The sequence below is a fragment of the Miniopterus natalensis genome, chromosome 2 (assembly GCF_054644295.1).
Source record: "Miniopterus natalensis isolate mMinNat1 chromosome 2, mMinNat1.hap1, whole genome shotgun sequence".
NCBI classification, from domain to species: Eukaryota; Metazoa; Chordata; class Mammalia; order Chiroptera; family Miniopteridae; genus Miniopterus; species Miniopterus natalensis.
Genome location: NC_142082.1, coordinates 80,710,248 through 80,730,489, shown reverse-complemented (window position 1 = coordinate 80,730,489; position 20,242 = coordinate 80,710,248). Strand labels below are relative to the sequence as shown.

At 36.1% G+C, this 20,242-nt stretch overlaps 1 protein-coding gene across 1 annotated transcript in view; it reads right to left on the bottom strand.

The window, feature by feature from the left end:
- Positions 1–20,242, bottom strand: part of SUCLA2 (succinate-CoA ligase ADP-forming subunit beta) — a 62,478-nt gene that overhangs the window by 9,615 nt on the left and 32,621 nt on the right. The window contains exon 7 of the mRNA XM_016219534.2: positions 88–249. Within this exon, the coding sequence (XP_016075020.2) occupies positions 88–249 (162 nt within the window). The remainder of the gene's footprint in view (positions 1–87; positions 250–20,242) is intronic.

Genomic DNA, 20,242 nt, shown 5'->3' with positions numbered 1-20,242 from the left:
GAAGGGAAAATGATTTATATAAGCAACAAACACAGAGAAAATATATTAAGCTTAGCCAATCCAACTCAAACATAAAGACACTGGTACCTAGACAGCCTATATTCCCATCTAGGCCAATGTAGTTGATATCTGCCTTAGCTGCATCTTTGTCCCTTTCATCTTCCTGGGTCCAGTCCTGGAGATCAAAGATTTTCTTCTGGCGATAAGCTGAATTAGAATCAAAATTGATCTTTGCATCCATACACAGCACTTTGAAGAAAAAAGAAAAAGAAAATAGTCTTAATTTCAAGACATGCAATGAACTATCCAATAACCAAACATTCTTCAGTTTAGGGGAAAAATACACTTTGTTACTTTATTGAAACTATTTAAATTTATGTTTACAATTAATTCAAACTGTTTCTTGAAAAAGAGAATTTTGGAATTGAAATTGCCCCATCAAAGTTACTCGTTCTACATCTCTCCTAGGCAACAGATAAAGAAGAGAAAAAAGAAAAACCTCAAAGACATTTAAATATTTTTTAAATTACCAATTAACTATCATTCCTGGCTAAACCCTTCACTTGGACCCTAGATTCCACTCCCTTTCACCTACTTAAAGATAGTGTTCCAGCAATTCTGTTTTTCCTGCATTATAAATCCTCTCCCTTTCTATTGGCTAAATCAAACTGAGTTGCAAAAAGTGCTGTTCTTTCCTCCAACTCAATAAAAAGTATTTTAGCCCTTACATCCCCCTTACTCTTCTCTTTCTATACAGCAAAACTCATGGAAAGAGTTGTCTGTTTAAACCAGGGATTAGGAAACTATGACCAAGGGCCAGATACAGCCTGTGCCTATTTTTTTATGGCCTGTGAGCTAAGAATGGGTTTTATATGTTTAATAGGTTGGGAATAATAAAGAAGGGAAAAGGACAAAAGAAGAAGAAAAAGAAGAAAAGCAATAGCAACTGAGACCATGTGACCCACAAAGCCCCAAATCTTATCATCTGCCAACCTCTGTGATTAAATTCCTTGTGTCAAATTTTTCTCCCGCCTGCCTCTCTTAAATCCACCCCAATCAGGCTTTTACCTCTAGTGCTCTACAAAACGGCTCATATGAAGGTCACCTCTCAAACTTCATCTTTCAGTACTCTACCCCTTCTCTGTTCCAATCTAACTCTTAACATTCTCCTTGCAGTTCCTGAAGAGACAGAAGGCTGAAAAAACTGAGCAGTTTCAGCTGCTGCCCAACACAAGAGATGGTTTGGAGTCTAGCTAAGTTAACTACTAATAAAAAAAAAATCTACATTCTTTCAGAGGAAGACAACAGAATTCAAAATCTCTACACCATAACTCCAAAAATGTCTAGTATGCAATGAAAAATTATTACATTTGTGAAGAAACAGGAAAATGTGACTAAAAGAAAAAAAGCAATCGAGTAACCAACCCAAGGGGACCCAGATTTGGAATTATCAGAGGGCTGTAAAACAGCTATTTTTAAAATGTTTAAGGATTTAAAGCAAAATATGATGATAATAAAGCACCAGATAAGTAATCTCTGCAGAAAATAAAACTATGAAAAGGAACCAAATAGAAAATAGAACTGAAAAGCACAATATCTGAAATAAAAAATTTATTGGGTGGACTTAAAAACAAATTGGAGATAGGTCAGAACCTGAAGATAGATAAATAGAAGTTATCCAATCTGAAAGTGATTAAAAACAAAACAAAAAAAACACTTCAGTGACCTATTGGACAATATCAAGTCATCTAACTATGTCAAACGGGGAGGAGAATGGGGCAGAAAAAAATATTTAAAGTAATAAAAATATATATATCATGCCAGATTTCTATATCCAGTGAAAATATATTCAAAAAGACAAAATAAATTTTGCTTCCAGACAAATGGAAGCAAAATTCATCACCAGCCGACCCACATCAAGAGAAAATGCTAAAGGAAATTCTTCAGGCTCAAGGGACATAACATGTGGAACCTGAATCTACAGCAGTTGTCTCAACCAAGGCAGTTTGTCCCACAGGGAACATTTGGCAATATCTAGGGACATTTTTGGTTGTCACAACTGATGGTTGCTACTGGCATCTGAGCGCTATTAGGTAAACTGTTAAATGTTCTACAATGCATAGGACAGTGCCCCCCCATCCCGCCCTGTCCCCTTGCCCAATGATAGGGCCCCAAAATTCAATAGTGACAAGGTTAAGAAACCATCATCTAACAGAAGGAAAAAGAACACCAGAAATATATGACTATATGAGCAAATAATGAGCCAGGTCTCTAAATGTTGTTTAAGAGAAACTCAAATAAGGAAAGGCAAAGAACTAGAATGAAAATGCAGTACTGGAGTGAAATTAGAGGTACCAGTATAAATTCAGAGACATTAAAAGAGAGACAGGCATAGATTATAAATATACATTTTTATATATGTGCACGTGGGTGCGCGCGTGTACATACACACACACACACACACACATTCTCTATCTCACTTTTCTTTTAGGCTCTGTGCACTGAAAAGGCTTGGAAAAAATAACACACCAGCAGTAACAAACACAGGTAGCATGCATATCTTGGTTTCTAAATACCATTTTCCATTAAAGGAACCAGGGTCCCTTGGTGCAAAAGCTGACTCCAGGATCATAAGAAAGTAAAAGATAATCCTGGAACAACCTGTTGCACTAAAAGTAAGTGCTCAAAGAACATTTGATATATTAAAAGAAACATATCAAAAGGACAAAGGGAAAACTTATGGTCAAGCAAAACTGATACGTAAATGTTCATAGTAGCTTTATTAATAATAGCAAAATACTGGAAACAACCCAAAGCCCTTCAAAGGGTGAATGGTTGAACAAATTCTGGTATATTCAAACAATGGAATACAATTCAGCAATAAAAATGAATGACTATTTGTACACATAACAACATCGGTGGACTTCTACCAGTATCAATAAACCGCTTGAATATACACAGCTATATAAGATGTCACAATTAGGTGAGGGTAGGTGAAGGGAAAAATGAGATTTATACTATTTAAAAAAAAAATGTTTTTATTGATTTCAGAGACGAAGGAAGAGGGAGAGACAGATAGAAACATCAATGCTGAGAGAGAATCATGGATTAGCTGCCTCCTGCATGCTCCCTACTGGGGATCGAGCTCACAACCCAGGCAAATGCCCTGACCAGGAATCAAACCATGACCTCCAGGTTCATAGGCCGACACTCAACCACTGTGTAAAACTGGCTGGGCTCTTTATACCACTTTTACAACTTTTTATTTCAAAATTAAAGGTAAAAAAAAAAAAAAAAAAAGAGGCCACAGGGGCCAGCTTAAAATCTGGGATAATCTAAGATAAAAATTGGACTATACTCATTAAGTGAAAAAAGAATCCATAAACCCATTCTGATACTAACAAATAAATAAACAAACAAATGGGGAAGAAGGAAAAACTCTCCTTTACAATATCATGTCATCTAATAAATACCGAGGAATGATGGGGTTAGAAAATCATCAGTAGATGACAAAACTAATGGGTAAAAGTTTGATGAGGAACATAGTCTAAAAACATTTTCCCACAAATTTCCTAATAATTACACAGTAAAAAATAGTGATTCTATTATAATCAGTAAATCTGATGGGCACTACCTAAATTAGGGGTGGGGAACCTTTTTTCTGCCAAGGGCCATTTGGATATTTATAACATCATTCACAGGCCATACAAAATTAAAAACTTAAAAATTAGCTATGAAAAAAGCTCCTAGATTTATTGAATTTGGAGTCCCGCCTACAGTTGCCTTGGCAGAGCCAGACCAAATGATTTCAACAGCCGTATACAGCCCACGGGCCGGACACTCCCTTCCCCTGACCTAAATCAAGTGATCTGAGTATAATATTGGTTGGTTTGTTCCAATATGATCAATATTGGAACAAACCAACATAATGTGCCTCCTGATATAACGCACCATGAAGGAAAAAACACATGAAGAAACATCAGACAGAGAAATCCAAACCGAAGAACATTTTACAAAATAAATGATCCCTTCTCTACAAAAACAAATATATGTATTGTGTATGCGTTAAGGTCAAGAAACAAAGCAAAAGTGAGGCACTGTTTGAGGTAAAATAGAAATGATAACTAAATTCAAGGTGTGACACTGAGCAAGGATCCTGAACCAGAAAGAGGGGGAAGGGGAATATAAAAGACGTTACTAGGACACCTGTCCACATTTTGCATTACGTATTGTGGATTAGATAATATCTTATCAATGTTAAATTTCCTGGTTTTGATAAATGTATTGAGGTTATATGAAAGAGTGTTTTTAGACACCAAAATATTTAGGGGTAAAAAAGAACAAATGATTCTAAAAACATATTTCTACACATACACACAGTGTAGAGAAAGGAGGATGATAAAGTAAATAAGGCAAAATGTAAGTCACTGGTGATTCTGAGTAAAAGATATAGGGAAGTTCCTTGTACTATTTTATTTCAGTATCAAAAAGTTGGAGGGAGGGAAGCCCCTACAATACCATATTCACAGTAAACAGTGACTTAGCAAAACATCAGCTATCATATTAAATTAATGCTGTTGAATAGAAGAAAATCTATCTGTAATTTTTATTCTTTTATTTTCCATATGAAATGTGTAATGATCCATTTTTCATGTTCAAAATTCTTGGACAGTTACATTTACGTTACATATTAACTAAGAAACAAACCACTTTTGATAATTCTTCCTCCCAAAAAGCACTATATACCTTCCAGTTTGTTCAGTTCTAAATATTTTCTCATTTCCATTAAGATTTCTTCATTTACTTATGAATTCAAGTATTTTCTTTAAATTTTAAAAAACATGACATGATGTATTATATTAATTTCTAGTTTTACCGCTTTGTGCTTAAAGACTATTAACTATGTTATTAATTCTTAAATATTTGTTGAGACTTTTTAATTTATGGCTCAGTATTTTATTTTTTAATCAGTATTTGACATAATGTTTTTCTAAATGTCGGGTGCAGGAATATACACACACACATGCACACACACACACACATGCACACACACACACATACACACACATCCATTATGTTAAAAACTTTAATGTGTTGTTCAAAAAATAAATAAGGAACATATAAAAAAGGCATTAGTCTTGACTAGGAATTTGGGGTATAATTCCAGAAGATTCACTCAGGAGCTAGTTGAGGGTGATTCTCCAGTGCAAACATACTTGGATGAAATCCCTAGGAAACAGATTTCTTAGGCCTGAGCTCCACAATAGTCAGTAGAAACAGCCACTGACAACACCTGCAAGGGTGAGTGCAATATCAGTAAACAGAACCCATACTCAATTCATACTAGAGTGCCAAAATCATGGTGTTCAAAAGGAGAAAAAATTTTAAGAGACTACACATGGGTAAATTAGTCATGTCCCAACCCCCAACCCCGCAATCATAAATGCACTGATTTTAAGTCCACAGCTAATACAAGCAGGACAAAATGGGATCCTGGTGAGACTAGTATCAGTCTACACTCCTTCGCTCAGTTTCCACTCAGTTTCTTCCATGACCTTTGATAAAACTAAGTACAAAGTTCTGGGAACATGATTGTGCTGGTTTCATTGTTTCTGATGATGGGAATGACTTGGGATTTTTTTGTTGCTGTTTGATTTTTACAAATTGGATAACTGAGGTGTTAATGATATGATAAATTTGTGTGTATTATTACCTCTGTGTACTCGTTTAAAAGTGAGGTCCATAAAAGATCTGAAATTCAAACAATGTAACTTCTGAAACCATGAAGAAACTCTACCCATTACTATGAGAAACAGTCCAAACTGCCATGGCTGAAGGAATCTAAACTCTAATCTAGAATTCATAAACTGTCTAGCTAATAGTCAAAATATTCAATAAATAAGGAAAAACATTAATTTCTTTGGACTCCTAACACAGAGAAGAAAAATCAGACTTGGTACTTCAGTTCTCTCGGTCATTTGAACTTTATCACATTTGGACTTTAAATTTCAGGTGTGTCTTCATGCAGAATTTACTATTAGAAGTTTTATAGTATCTTAATGCCATAGTTTAATTTCCCTGAAGAACCTATGATATTATAGTAGACAACATGACTGGGAATAATTGGGTGTCAAAAACAGAAAAGAAAGAATTTATGGGATTAAGCAAAACACTTTCTTAGAGCTGATATTAGTGTATTATTTTGACCCATTTCAGAAACTTCTGAGGACAAAAATCCAACCTACCTACAAGTGTTCCCAGAATACCCGAAAGAACATTAGTTGGGATCAGAATGGCAGCCTCAAAGTCAGAGCAGGATTACCCAGAAAGCTAAGCTCTCATCCCTCAAAAGCTCCATGTCTGTCTACCCTTTATAGATGATAGGCTTGATGGTTAAGCTCAATGGGTCAAGAAAACACTAAGGAATGTTGGAGAGATCAAATCTTCACCACTAGCCATGAGTCCCTAGGCAACCACTTAATCTCTTGATAACACATTTTCCTAACTTATAAAATAAGCATAGTAGTAGTACCTACCTCATTGAACTGTTATAAACATTAAATGAAGTAAAAGGGTTCATACCTATAAAGTGCTTGTAACAGTGCCTAGCAAACATTATTTGCTATGTTTGTGTTAGAGGAAAAATATATACTTTTGAGAAAAAAAAATGACTACAGGTCTCTTCTGAGTGGTCAAAACTCAAAAAACTATGAATTATGAAATAAGAAACTGAAATTAACTGAAACATGAGAGAAGCTGAAATGCAATAAAGACATTTTTAAAAGACTAAGGAAAACAAATACAACAATAAATTAAAACATACAAATGAAAAATAAAATCAGTAAACAATCTCTGTATACCACAAGTAAAAAGTAAGAAAATATAATGGCAGAAAAAATCCCCCATTCAACATAGCCACCAAAACTCTCAACAAAGTAGGTACAGAAGGATCTTACCTCAACTTGATAAAGGCTATACATGACAAGGCCACAGCTAACATCATACTCAATGGTGAAAAGCTGAAAATTTGTCCTCTAATATTAGGAACAAGACAAGGATACCCACTTTCACCACTCTTATTCAACATAGTACTGGAAGTCCTACCCACAACAGTCAGACAAGAAGAAAAAAAAAATGCATCCAAATAAAAAAGGAAGAAATAAAACTACCACTATTTGCATGTGAAATAATGTATATAGAGAAAACCCTAAAGAATCCACCGAAAGTAACAGGAAACAAAATTAATACACAGAAACTGTCAGGTTCCTATATACTAATAATGAACAATCAGAAGTAGAAAAGAAAACAATTCCATTAAAAAATACATCAAAAAGAATAAAATACCTAGGAATAAACTTAACCAAGAAGTGGAAAACCCCTTCTCTGAAATCTATAAGATACTGAAGAAAGAAATTGAAGACGACACAAATAAATGAAAGGATATATTGTGCTCATAGATAGAAAGGATTAATATTGCTAAAAGGACGATAAAACACAAAGCAATTTACAGATTCAATGTAATTCCAATAAAAATACCAATATCATTCTTCTTAAAACTAGGATAATCCTAAAATTCATAAAGAACCACAAAAGACCCAGAATAGCCAAGGCAATCTTAAGAAATAAGAACAAAGTTGAACGTATCACGCTCACTGATCTCAAGCTATACTACATAGCTGTTTTAGTCTAAAGTTTATGGTACTGGAACAAAATCAGACACATAGATCAATGGAACAGGACAGAGACCGCAGAAACAGGCTCTCACTTATATGCTAATCTATGACAAAGGAGGCAAAAACATATACTGGAGTAACGACAGTCTCTTCAACAAGTGGTGTTGGGGGACAGATAAATACAAAAAAATAAAACTGGACCACTCTTCTACACCACATACCAAAAAACACACACCTCAAAGTGAGTTAAAAACTTAAAAGTAAGGCCTGAAACCGCAAAACTCCTAAAGAAAACAGAAAGTAAACAATCTGACATAAGTCTGAGCAATATCTTTCCAGACATGTCCCCTTGAACAATGGAAACAAAAGCGCAAGTAAACAAATGAGACTACATCAAATTAAAAAGCTTCTGCGCAGTGAAGAAACCTTTAATAAAACAAAAAGGTAACCTACTGACTGGGAGAATCTATTTGCAAATGATATATGCAATAAGGGGTTGGATTTTAAAAAGTCATACAACTGAATAACAAAAAAATGAACAATCCAATTGAAAAATGAAAAGAAGATATGAAAAGACAACATTTCTCCAAAGAAGACATATAGATAGCTAACAGACATATAAGATGTTCAACATCAATAATCATCAGGGAAATACAAATCTAAACCACAGTGAGATATTACCTCACACCAGTCAGAAAGGCTATTACAAAAAAGTCCACAATGACCTGTATTGGTGAGAATGTGTAGAAAAGGAAACCCTTGAGTACAACTGGTGGGACCAGAAATTGCAGCCCCTACGAAAAACAGTATGGAGGTTCCTCAAAACAATAAAAACAGATAGAGCATACATCTTAGCAATTCCACTTCTGGGTATTTATGCACAGAAAATAAGAATACTAATTAAAAAACAAATAGGCACTCCTATGTTTATTGCAGCATTATTCACAACATCCAAGATATGGAAGCAACACAGGTGTCCATCAATAGGTGAATGGATAAAAAAGATCTGAATATAAATATAAATAATATAAATATAAATATACACACAATGGAATATTATGCAGCAATAAAAAGAATGAAACCTTGCCATATGCGACAACATGGATTGAACTAAAGGGTACTATGCTAAGTGAAATAAGTCAAGCAGAGAAAGATGAATATCATATGTATTCACTTATATGAGGAATCTAAAATAAACACGGACATTAATCAGCCTGCAGGCAGAGGGAGGCCTCTGGGTGCTTTGAGTCTTTGCCTGATTTACTTCTGGACACTGGACTTGAAAAAGCAGACTGTGGTGTGCATCCTGGTCCACTCCAAATGCACCTAGCCCCAAGACAGGGAACCACAAGCCGTGGAATGTTGATATCTCCAAACAAGGTACTCAGAGGCAGTCACAAACAGCGTCTGACAATGGCCTGCACCAGAGACTGACCAAAAAGACCAAGAGTCTAACAGATCTACCTAATACATAGAAACAAACCCAAATAGGAAAGCAAAATGAGGAGACAAAAAAATAAGCCCCAAATGAAAGAACAAAAGAATTCTCCAGAAGAAGAGCTAAATGAAATAGAGATAAGCAATCTATCAGATATAGAGTTCAGAATATTGATTGTAAGGATAATGAGAAAAGATAGGGAAACTATGAAGGAAATTAAGAAATGACAACAAAAATAAATAATTCACTGGAAGGAATAAACAGCAGATTAGAGGAAGCTGAGGATCGGATCAGCGAATTAGAAGACAGGATAGAAAAATTCACTCAATCAGAAAGGAAGAACAATGAAAAAACAGGAGGGCGGCCCAGCCAGCACGGCTCAGCAGTTAGCATCGACCTATGATCCAGGAGATCTTGGTTCGATTCCCAGTCAGGGTGCATGTCCTGGTTGGGGGCTGGATCCCCAGCAGGTGGCGTGCAGAAGGCAACTGATCCATGATTCTCTCTCATCATTGATGTTTCTCTTTCTCTCTCCCTTCCACTCTCTGAAATGGAAAATGAAAAGCAAACAAATAAACAAAAAAAACCCAGGACAGTTTAAGGGAGATGTGAGACAACAGAAAATGTAACAATATTTGCATCATATGAATGCCAAAAGGGGAAGAGAATAAGCAAGAAAGAGAATCTGCTTGAAGAAATAATGGCAGAAAATTTCCCTAACCTGGTCAAAGAAAGTCACACATGTTCAGGAGGCACAGAGAGTCCCAAGCAAGAAGCATTCAAAAAGATCCATGCCCAGACACATCATAATTAAAATGCCAAAAATTCAAGACAAAGAGAGAATATTAAAGGCAGCAAGAAAAAAGCAATCTGTGACCTACAAAGGAGGTCCCATAAGGCTGTCAGCTGACTTCTCATCAAAAACTCTACAGGCCAGAAGGGAATGGCATGAAGTATTCAAGGTAATGAAAAGCAAGGATCTGAAACCAAAACTACTCTATCCAGCAAGGCTATCATTCAAACTAGATGGTAAAATAAATAGCTTCCCAGACCAAAAAAAGGCTAAAGGGGCTTATCACCACCAACCCAGCATTGCAAGAAATATTAAAGGAAATGCTGTAATAAGAAGTTGAAATAGAGAGAACGAGAAACTTAGGCATAAAGAAATTAAAAAGGCAATAGACAAGCACCTATCAATAACCTTAAATGTAAATGGATTAAATGTTCCAATCAAAAGACATGGGGTAGCTGAGTGGATAAGAAAACATGACCTAAATATATGATGTCTAAAAGAGACCCACCTCAGAACAAAAGACTAACACAGGACGAGAGTGAAGGGGATAGAAACAAATTTTCCATGCAAAAAGAAATAAGAAAAAAGCTAGGTAGCAATACTTATATCTAACAAAATGGGCTTCAAAATGAAGACCATATTGAGACAAGAAAGGTCACTATATAATACTAAAGGGATTGATTCAACAAGAGGATATAACCCTGTTAAACACATATGCACCCAATATAGGAGTACCTAAATTTATTTAAAAAAACTTTTGGAGGACTTGAAGGGAGATATTGACAGTAATATAGTCATAGCAGGGGACTTTAACACCCAACTGACTTCACTGGATAGGTCTTACAGACAAAAAAATCAACAAGGAATCAGTGATCCTAAATGGCACACTAGATCAGATGAATTTAATTGACATTTACAGAACATTATTCCAACATAAAGCTGCAGAATGTAAATTTTTCTCAAGTGCACACCGGACATTCTGAAGAAAAGACCACATGTTAGGATACAAAACAAATCTCTACATGTTTAAGAAGATTCAAATCATATCAAGCATCTTCTCAGATCAAAATGGCATGAAATTAGAAATCAACTACAATAAAAACAAAAAAAACATGCAAACACATGGAGGCTAAATAGCATGATATTAAACAATGAATGCGTTACCAAAGAGATCAAGTAAGAAATAAAAAATTTCCTGGAAACAAATGAAAATGAACACACAATAACCTCAAATCTATGGGACACAATGAAAGCACTCCTGAGAGGGGAGTTCATAGCACTATAGGCCTACCTCAAAAAACAACAAAAAGTTCTAATAAACTATCTAACCCTACAACTTAAAAACTCAGAAAGAGAACAACAAGAAAGGTCCAGAGTAAGCAGAAGGAAGGAAATAATAAAGATCAGAGCAGAAAAAAATGACATAGAGACTAAAAAGATTAATCCAAAAAGGTCAATGAAACGAAGAGCTGGTTCTTTAAAAAGATAAACAAGACTGATGAACCTTTAGCCAGATTCATCAAGAAACAAAGAGACAGGGCCCAAATAAACAAAATCATAAACAGAAGAGTTGAAGTAAAAACTGACCCAACAGGAATACAAAGGATTGTAAGAAAATACTATGAACAACTTATACATCAAGAAGCTGGACAACCTGGACAAAATGGACAAATGCCTAGAAAAATACAACTTTCCCAAACTCAATCAGAAAGAGTCAGAAGACCTGAATAGGCCAATAACTACTGATGAAGTTGAAGCAGTAATCAAAATACTCCAAGCAAACAGAAGCCCTGGTCAAAACAGCTTCACAGGGGAGTTTTTACCAAACATGCACAGAACTAACATCTACCCTCCTCAAACTATTCCAAAAAAACCAAGAGGAAGGAACACTGCCAAGCTCTTTTTATGAGGCCAGAATTAGCCTAATTTCAAAACCAGATAAGGACACTGCAAACAAAGAGAATTACAGGTAAATATCCCTGAGGAACATAGATGCTAAAATCCTCAACAAAATATTAGCAAATTGGACCCAGCAATATACTAAAAAGATCACACACCAAGACCAAGTGGAATTTATTCCAGGGATGCAAGGCTGGTAAAATATTCGCAAATCAATATATGTGATACATCACATAAACAAATTGAAAGACAAAAATCACACGATCATATCAAGAGATGCAGAAAAAGCATCAGACAAAATACAACACCCATTTTTGATAAAAATTCTCAGCAAAGCGGGAAGAGAGGGATCATACCTCAAGAAAATAAAGCCATATATGACAAACCTACAGCCAACATCATTCTCAATGGGCAAAAACTAAAAGCATTTCCCCTAAGAACAGGGACAAGACAGGGATGTCCACTTTCACCACTCTTCCTCAACATACTATTGGAAGTGCTAGCCACAGAGATCAGACAAGAAAACATAAAAGGCATACAAATTGAGAAGGAAGTAAAACTGTCATTATTTGCAGACAACATGATATTGTACATAGAAAACCCTAAAGACTCCAGCAAAAAACTACCAGATTTCATAAATGAATTTGGCAATGTAGCAGGATACAAAATTTACACCCAGAAATCGATGGCATTTTTATACACCAATAATGAACTCTCAGAAAGAGAAACTGAAAAAACCATCCCATTTACCACTGCAACAAAAAAAGTAAGATACTTAGGAATACACTTAACCAAGGAAGTAAAAGGCCTGTAGCCGGAAAACTACAGGACATTGAACCAAGAGATAGAGGAAGATATAAACAAGTGGAAGAATACACCATGTTCATGGATTGGAAGAATTAACATCATTAAAATGCCCACACTACACAAAGTGACCTATAAATTCAATGCAATCCCCATTAAAATAACAACGGCATATTTCACAGATCTAGAACAAACACTTCAAAAATATACATTGAACCAAAAAAGACCCCGAATAGCCACAGGAATCTTGAGAAAGAACAAAGTTGGAAGGATCACAATACCAGATATCAAGTTATACTACAGAACCACTGCAATCTAAACATCCTGGTACTGGCACAAGAACAGTCATATAGGTCAGTGGAACAGAACAGAGAACCCAGAAATCAACCCAAGCCATTATTAATGCTTAATTAATATTTGACAGAAGAGGCAAGAGCATACAATGGAATAAAGACAGTCTCTTCGATAAATGGTGTTGGGAAAATTAGACAGGTACATGCAAAAAACAATGAAACTAGAAAATAAACTTACAACATAGACAAAAAAAAACTCAAAATGGATAAGACTTAAATGTAAGACGTAAAGCCATAAAAAACCTAGAAGAAAACAGGCAGCAAAATCTGAAACATCTCTCATAGCAATATGTTTGCCAATGCATCTCCTAGGGCAAGGGAAACAAACGAGAAAATAAACAAATGGGACTACATCAAAATAAAAAGCTTCTACACAGCAAAAGAAACCATCAACAGAATCAAAAGGGAGCCCGCTGTATGGGAGAACATACTTGCCAATCTGATAAGGGGTTTAACATCCAAAATATATAAGAAACTCAGATTTCAAGAGGAAGACAAAAAATCCAATTAAAAAATGGGCAAAGGACCTGAATAGACTTTTCTCCAAAAAGGACATACAGATGGCCAAGAGACATATGAAAAAATCCTCAAAGTCACTCATCATCAGAGAGATTCAAATTAAAACACAATGAGCTATCGCCTTACACCTGTCAGAATGGCTACCATCAACAAATCAACAAATGACACGTGCTGGCAAGGATGTGGAAAAAAAGGAACTTAGTACGGGACTGCACAGCCTGGTCAGCCACTATAGAAAACAGTATGGAGTTTCCTCAAAAACTTAAATATGGAACTTCCAATTGACCAAGTGATCCCACTTTGGGAATATATACTAAGAAACCTGAAACACCAATCAGAAATAATTTATGCACCCCTATGTTCACAGCAGTACAATTTACAATAGGTAAGATCTGGAAACAGCCCAACTGCCCATCAGTAGATGGATAAAAAAGCTGTGGTACAGTTACACCATGGAATACTACGCAGCTGTAAGACAAAAGGATCTCTTACCCTTTGAGACAGCATGGAGGGACCTAGAGAGCATTATGCTAAGTGAAAATAAGCCAGTCAGAGAAAGACAAGTACAACATGATCTTACTCATATGTAGAATATAATGAGCAAAATAAACTGATGAACAAAGTAGATCCAGAGACACAGAAGCATGGAACAGACTTAGGAATCTCAGAGGGAAGCGGGGGGGGGGGGGGGGGGGGGGAGAGGGGTTAGTCAAAGAACTTATATGCATAAATGCATAACCTATGGACCCAAACAATAGAATGGGGAAGGCCTGAGGATAGGGCAGACATGGGGTGGAAGGAATCATTGCGGGGGTGAAAGGGGGACCTCTGTAGTACTTTCAACAATAAAGATTAAATAAATAAATAAATAAAAATTTTAAATCCCACAAAATTTGTTGTCTTGTAAATAAAGACTTGTATAAATAGAAAAATAATGTATTTCTAGTTGGAAAAACTGACTGTTACCAAGATGTTCATTTCCCCCAACAATTTTGCAATCTCAAAACATTTCAGCATGATTTTTAAAAAATCTGACAAAAGGATTCTAAAGATTGACTAGCAATAGGAGTTAATAACATGATATCCAAGTACCAAAATCAGAACCCAAGGTTTCAAGGAGTTTGCACCTCTAGACTGAATGAAAAATAGTACCTATGCACATGCTCCCATTGGAACACTAGAGCAATTACCTGGGATGAAAGAACTTGTTTTCATGCAGTTTTCACTGCATTCTTGTATTTTTAATAACTTTTAATATTTTTAATAACTTTTTTTTTCAATTACAGGTGACATACAATATTGTATTAGTTTCAGGAGTATAACACAGTGATTAGACATTTATATAACTTACAAAGTGATCATCCTAATAAATCTAGTACCCATTTGATACCATACAGTTATTAAAATATTGAGTATATCACCCATGCTATACTTTACATCCCCATGACTATTTTGTAAGTATCAATTTGTACTTCTTAATCCCTTTCTCTTTTCACCCATACCTTCAGCTCCTTCTCATCTGGCAACCATCAAAATGTCCTCTGTACGTTTGTCTCTGTTTTGTTTTTTAGATTGTACATATAAGTGAAATCATATGGCTTTTGTCTTTTAAAATGTCTGACTTCACTCAGCAGAACACCCTCTAAGTTTATCCATGTTGTTGCAGATAGGCTGAGTCATACTGCATTATATATACGTACTACTTCTTCATCCATTCGTACACTGATGAACACTTTGGTTGCTAACATATCATGGCTACTATAAATAATGCTGCAATGATCATACAGATGCATATATCTTTCTGAATTAGTGTTTTAGGTTTCTTCAGATAAAGACCCAGAAGTGGAATTGCTAGGTCCATCTTTGTCTCTTATAGCCTTTGTTTTAAAGTCTCTTTTTGTCTGGTATAAGTATTGTTACCCCAGATTTTTTGTTTCCATTTTCACAAAATCTCTCTATCCCTTTATTTTCAGTCTGTGACTGTCTTTTGACTGAAAGTATTTATAGGCAGTGTATGTAAAGGTCTTGTTTCCTTATCCATTTGGCTATCCCATGTGTTTTGATTGGAGCATTTAATCCATTTACTTTTAAAGTAACTGCTCACAGTCAGGTAGTTATTGTCATTTTAATATTCACATTTTTAATTTTTTCTTCTTTTGCTTAAAGAAGTCCCATTAACATTTCTTTTATTACTAGTTTGCTAGTGATGAACTTTAGCTTTTTCTTGTCTGTGAACTCTTTATCTGTCCTTTAATTCTTAATGATAGCTTTGCTGGGCAATCTTGGTTATAGGTCCTTACTTTTCATCACTTTGAATATTTCATGCCAATCCCTTCTGGCATGCATAGTTTCTGATAAGAAATCAGCTGACAGTCTTATTGGGAACTCCCTAGTAGATAACTGCTTTTCTCTTGCTGCTTTTAAGACTTGCTCTTTTATCTTCAACCTTTGACATTTTAATTATGTGTCTTAGTGTGGGCCTTAGTGTGTCTAGTTATGTCTGTTGGGTTTACCTTGTGTGGGACTCTCTGTACTTCCTGGGCTTATATACTTACTGACTTTACCAGGTTAAGAAAATTTTCAGTCATTATTTCTTCAAATAGGTTTTCAATCCCTTGTACTCGCTCCTCCTTCTGTACCCCTGTGATATGGATGTTGTTATGCTTAATGTTGTTCCAGAGGCCCCTTAAACTAGCCTCATTTTTAAAAATTCTTTTTTTCTTTTTGCTGTTCTGATTGCGTGTTTTCCAAAATGCTGATTCAATCCACAGCTTCATGTAATCTACTGTTGATTTCCTCTAATGTATTCTTCATTTTAGTTATTGCATTCTTCATTTCTGGCTAGTTCTTTTTCATGTTTTCTATTTCCATTGTTATGTTTCCTATCTCTTTGTTGAAGTTCTCACTGAGATCACTGAGCATCCTTATAAACAGTGCTCTGAACTCTGCATCTGGTAGTTTTTTGTCTCCATTTTGTTTAGTTCTTTTTCTGGAGTTTGGTTCTGTTCTTTCATTTGGGATGTTTCTGTCTCCTCATTTTGGTTACCTCCCTGTGTTTGTTTTTATTAGGAAGAGCTGCTATGTCTTCCAGTCATGGTACAATGGCCTTATATAGTAGTGCCCAGTGGGGCCTAGTGGTACAGATTCCCTGGTCACCTGAGCCAGGTGCTCTAGGTATGTACCTTGTATGGGTTGTACGTGTCCTCCTGTTGTAGTTGAGCCTTGATTGCTATTTGCATGTCAATGAAAGGATTGACTCTCAAGCTGATTGGCTGTGAGGATTGGCAGTGACTATGGTGAAGGTGCTGTTGTCCAGGGGCTGACCCTATGGAGCAGAATTTGCTTTAGTTAGGCTCTGGTACCTGCCGAGTCTGCCCTTTGGTTGTGTCATTTGTAGAGGGGGTTGGGTAGTGCTCTGGTGTCATCTGAAGGTGGCCACCATATATGTTGGTTCTGGGGCCTCATAGCTCTGATGCAGGCCAAGATCAAGTGTTGCCTGTGCCCTGCCCTGAGCCACTTGGTATGAGCTACAAAGTGATTTGCAGATGGTTGCCACGTGTGCTGGGCTTAGAGGTGTCTGGTAAGGGCTAGGCTGTGAACTGAGGCTGGCTGCCACTAGGGTTTGGGGCATACTGAAGTCAGATGCTGGTTTGGGGTCTGCAATCCTTTGAGAGATTTTTAGGAAAATCCACAACATGAGACTAGACAGGTTGTTTTGTATGGAATAACTACTTGAAGTGGTTTGGGTGGGCCAGCAAGCTAAGTGGGGCAGGGTCTCAGAGAACTACTAGGGTGGGGCAAATGGTGTTAGCTAGGTCGATGGATACTGAGATATGGAACCTGTCTGAGCATTCAGGCTGGGCTGGGGGAGGGCTCAACAAAGAAAAAATGGCTTCTGACAGCATTTCTATCTGGGAGAAAACTATTCCTCTAGCCCTTGTCCTGAAGCCAATCAATTCAGTTCCTCCTGAGAGTCCCTGGTGCCTTTCCAACTGCCTCCCCAGCACTGGAGCCCAGAGGAATTGAGTCCAAGCATGGTTCCTTTAAGAGGAATGCCTGGGATTCCAGTAGCCACAATCTCCACTGGTTTTCAGAGACAAGTTATGGGGACTTCTCTTCCCAAAACAAGGAACCCCTTGTGCCTCAGGGGAGACCTCAACAACCGAGATATCCCTCCCAATCTGTATCTGCCACTAGTGTGTATTGGACCAGCCCATTCCATTTCTTCCCCTCCCACCAGTTGATGTGGCTTCTTCTGTATGTCCTTAGTTATAGGAGTTCTGTCCAGCTAAACTTGAAGCAGTTCTCAATGACGGTTGTTCCGTAGTTTATAATTTTTATGTGGTTGTGGGAGGTGATAAGCACAGTGTTTTCCTATTCTGTCATCTTGACTGGAAAGTTGATCCTTTGGAAAGTATAACAAAACTGGCCAAAACTTTAGCTAGCCAAATAAGATGCAGGAGCCCCAAAGCAACTCTCAGACTCTTCAGGTACCACCAGGCAGGCTTTGCAATCCTTCACTGCTTTCTTAAAAGATCTTGGACCCACAAAGAGTTCAGTAATACAAATTTAAAAACACAAATAAGAACTGCCTCTCTAAAAAAATATTTTTATTTCATTTATTTTTTTAATCTTCACCTGAGGATATTTTTTCCATTCCTTTTCAGAGAGAGTGAAAGGGGGAGAAAAAGAGAGAGAAACATTGATGTGAGAGATATACATCAATTGGTTGCCGCGCACAAGCGTCCTGACCAGCACCAGGGATCAAACCTGCCCTTGTCCAAAATTGAATCTGGGACGCTTCAGTCAGAGGGCCGAAGCGCTAACCACTGATCCAAACCAGCCAGGGTTAAAAAAATTATTTTAAAATAAACATATGAGGGAAGACTTATCCATTATTAAAACTTACCAAAAAAAAAAGTAATAAAACTTACAATTATTGATATAAAAACAAACATATCTATGAAATCAGACGCTTGAATATGGTAAGAAGGGCTTTCAAAAATCAGGAAGGATGTTTTAATGATTTTAGGAAAACTAACAATTTGGAAAAAAGAATTAAAGCTAAAGTAAAATCTTGATTAAGCAAAGACTGAAAATCAAAAAGCAAAATAATAAACAATAAAACATGCTGCAGATAAATATTTACTGATTTTATGTAACTGCAGGAAAGTTCCCATTCAAATAGCAACCAAAAATATATTTCTACAAACAAATCTATGAAAAAATATAATACCCACATGAAGAAAATAATCTTACTTTTTCTTAGAGGAAAAAAATGTCTCAGCATAGAAACAATGGAAGTCAAAATAAGACCTGACTAGATAAAAACAAAAAGCTTCATTATGTCCAAAAACGCAAACCAAATTAAACAAAAGACAAACTTAGGGAAATATTCATATCAAACGTCAGTTAAGTTTAGCATCTTTAATATACATACACATGGAGAGACCATCAGTATGTATTATTAGGTGAGTAAGAAAAATGCGAAATATATATATAGTATGCAACCTTTTCTGTAAAGGGGTAAAGACCTATTTTCATATTTGTTTTTATTTGCAAAAAATAATAATGGGGAAAACACAAGAAACTAAAAATGAGGAGAGAGGAATAGTAGAGGGTAAGGATGGAGAGAAAACAAAATTTCAGGATAAATGAGTGAGACTGATGGAAATATACTGTTATATTGTTCTGATTTTTGACCCATGTCAATAAATTTTCAAAAAATAAACAAAAACCTCATCATAAGAAAAACTATTCATGTTTCCTTTGAGTACTTTAGTAGGCTGAATATTGGCCACCCCAAGATAACATGTCCCAATGCACAGAACCTGTGAATGTTATCCTATTTCAGCAATTTTCAACTAGTGTGCAGCAAGAATTTTTAAAGCATGCAATACCTGACTATTTAGTCAGGGGGACTGGCCTCTTTTCCCTTAGATTATCAAATTTAAAAAATGACAACAGCCAACACAACAGCTGTCCAGTGTGAATGAATCAAAATTATACCTATTTTTTTGTCAGATCAGCAAAAAATATATTTTTTGGTGTGCTGCAGAATTTTAGTAATTAGTTTATGTGTGCCATGAGATGAAAAAGGTCAAAAATCATTGCCTTATATGGTAAAATGTTTACAGATGTGATTAAAATAAGGATCTTGAAAGAAGATTATCCCGGTGGGCCCTAAGTGTCTTTATAAGAGAGAGGCAGAGGGAGACTAGATGCATAAAGAGGAGGAGCCAATGTGACCACAAAGGCAAAGACTGGAATGAGGTGGCCACAAATCAAGAAATGGTACAAGAAGCATGAAAAGGCAAGTGCTGGACTCCTCCCTAGAACCTCTAGAAGGAGCAGAGCTGCTGACACCTTGAATTCATGTGATACTGATTTTGGACTTCTGCCTTCCAAAACTATAAGAGACTGTTATTTTATGCCACCAAGTTTGTAGCAGTTTGTTATAGTAGCCACAGGAAACACAGGTACCAAAGGATATCAACAGGAAATTCTGTCTACTGAGAAAAACATGCCTAATAAACACGAAAAGTCCTTAACATCGCTAGCAATAAAAAAAACCTGAAAAATAAAATAAAATACCATTTCCTGATTATCGGTCTGACAGAGATTAAACCTAATGCAACAGGTATGGCACACGTAGGCAATGAAATGGACACTATATATTAGAACTTTTCCAGACAACAATCTGGCAAAATACATCTCAAAATGTTATTATTCTGATCCAATAATCAAAACATGTTAAAAATAT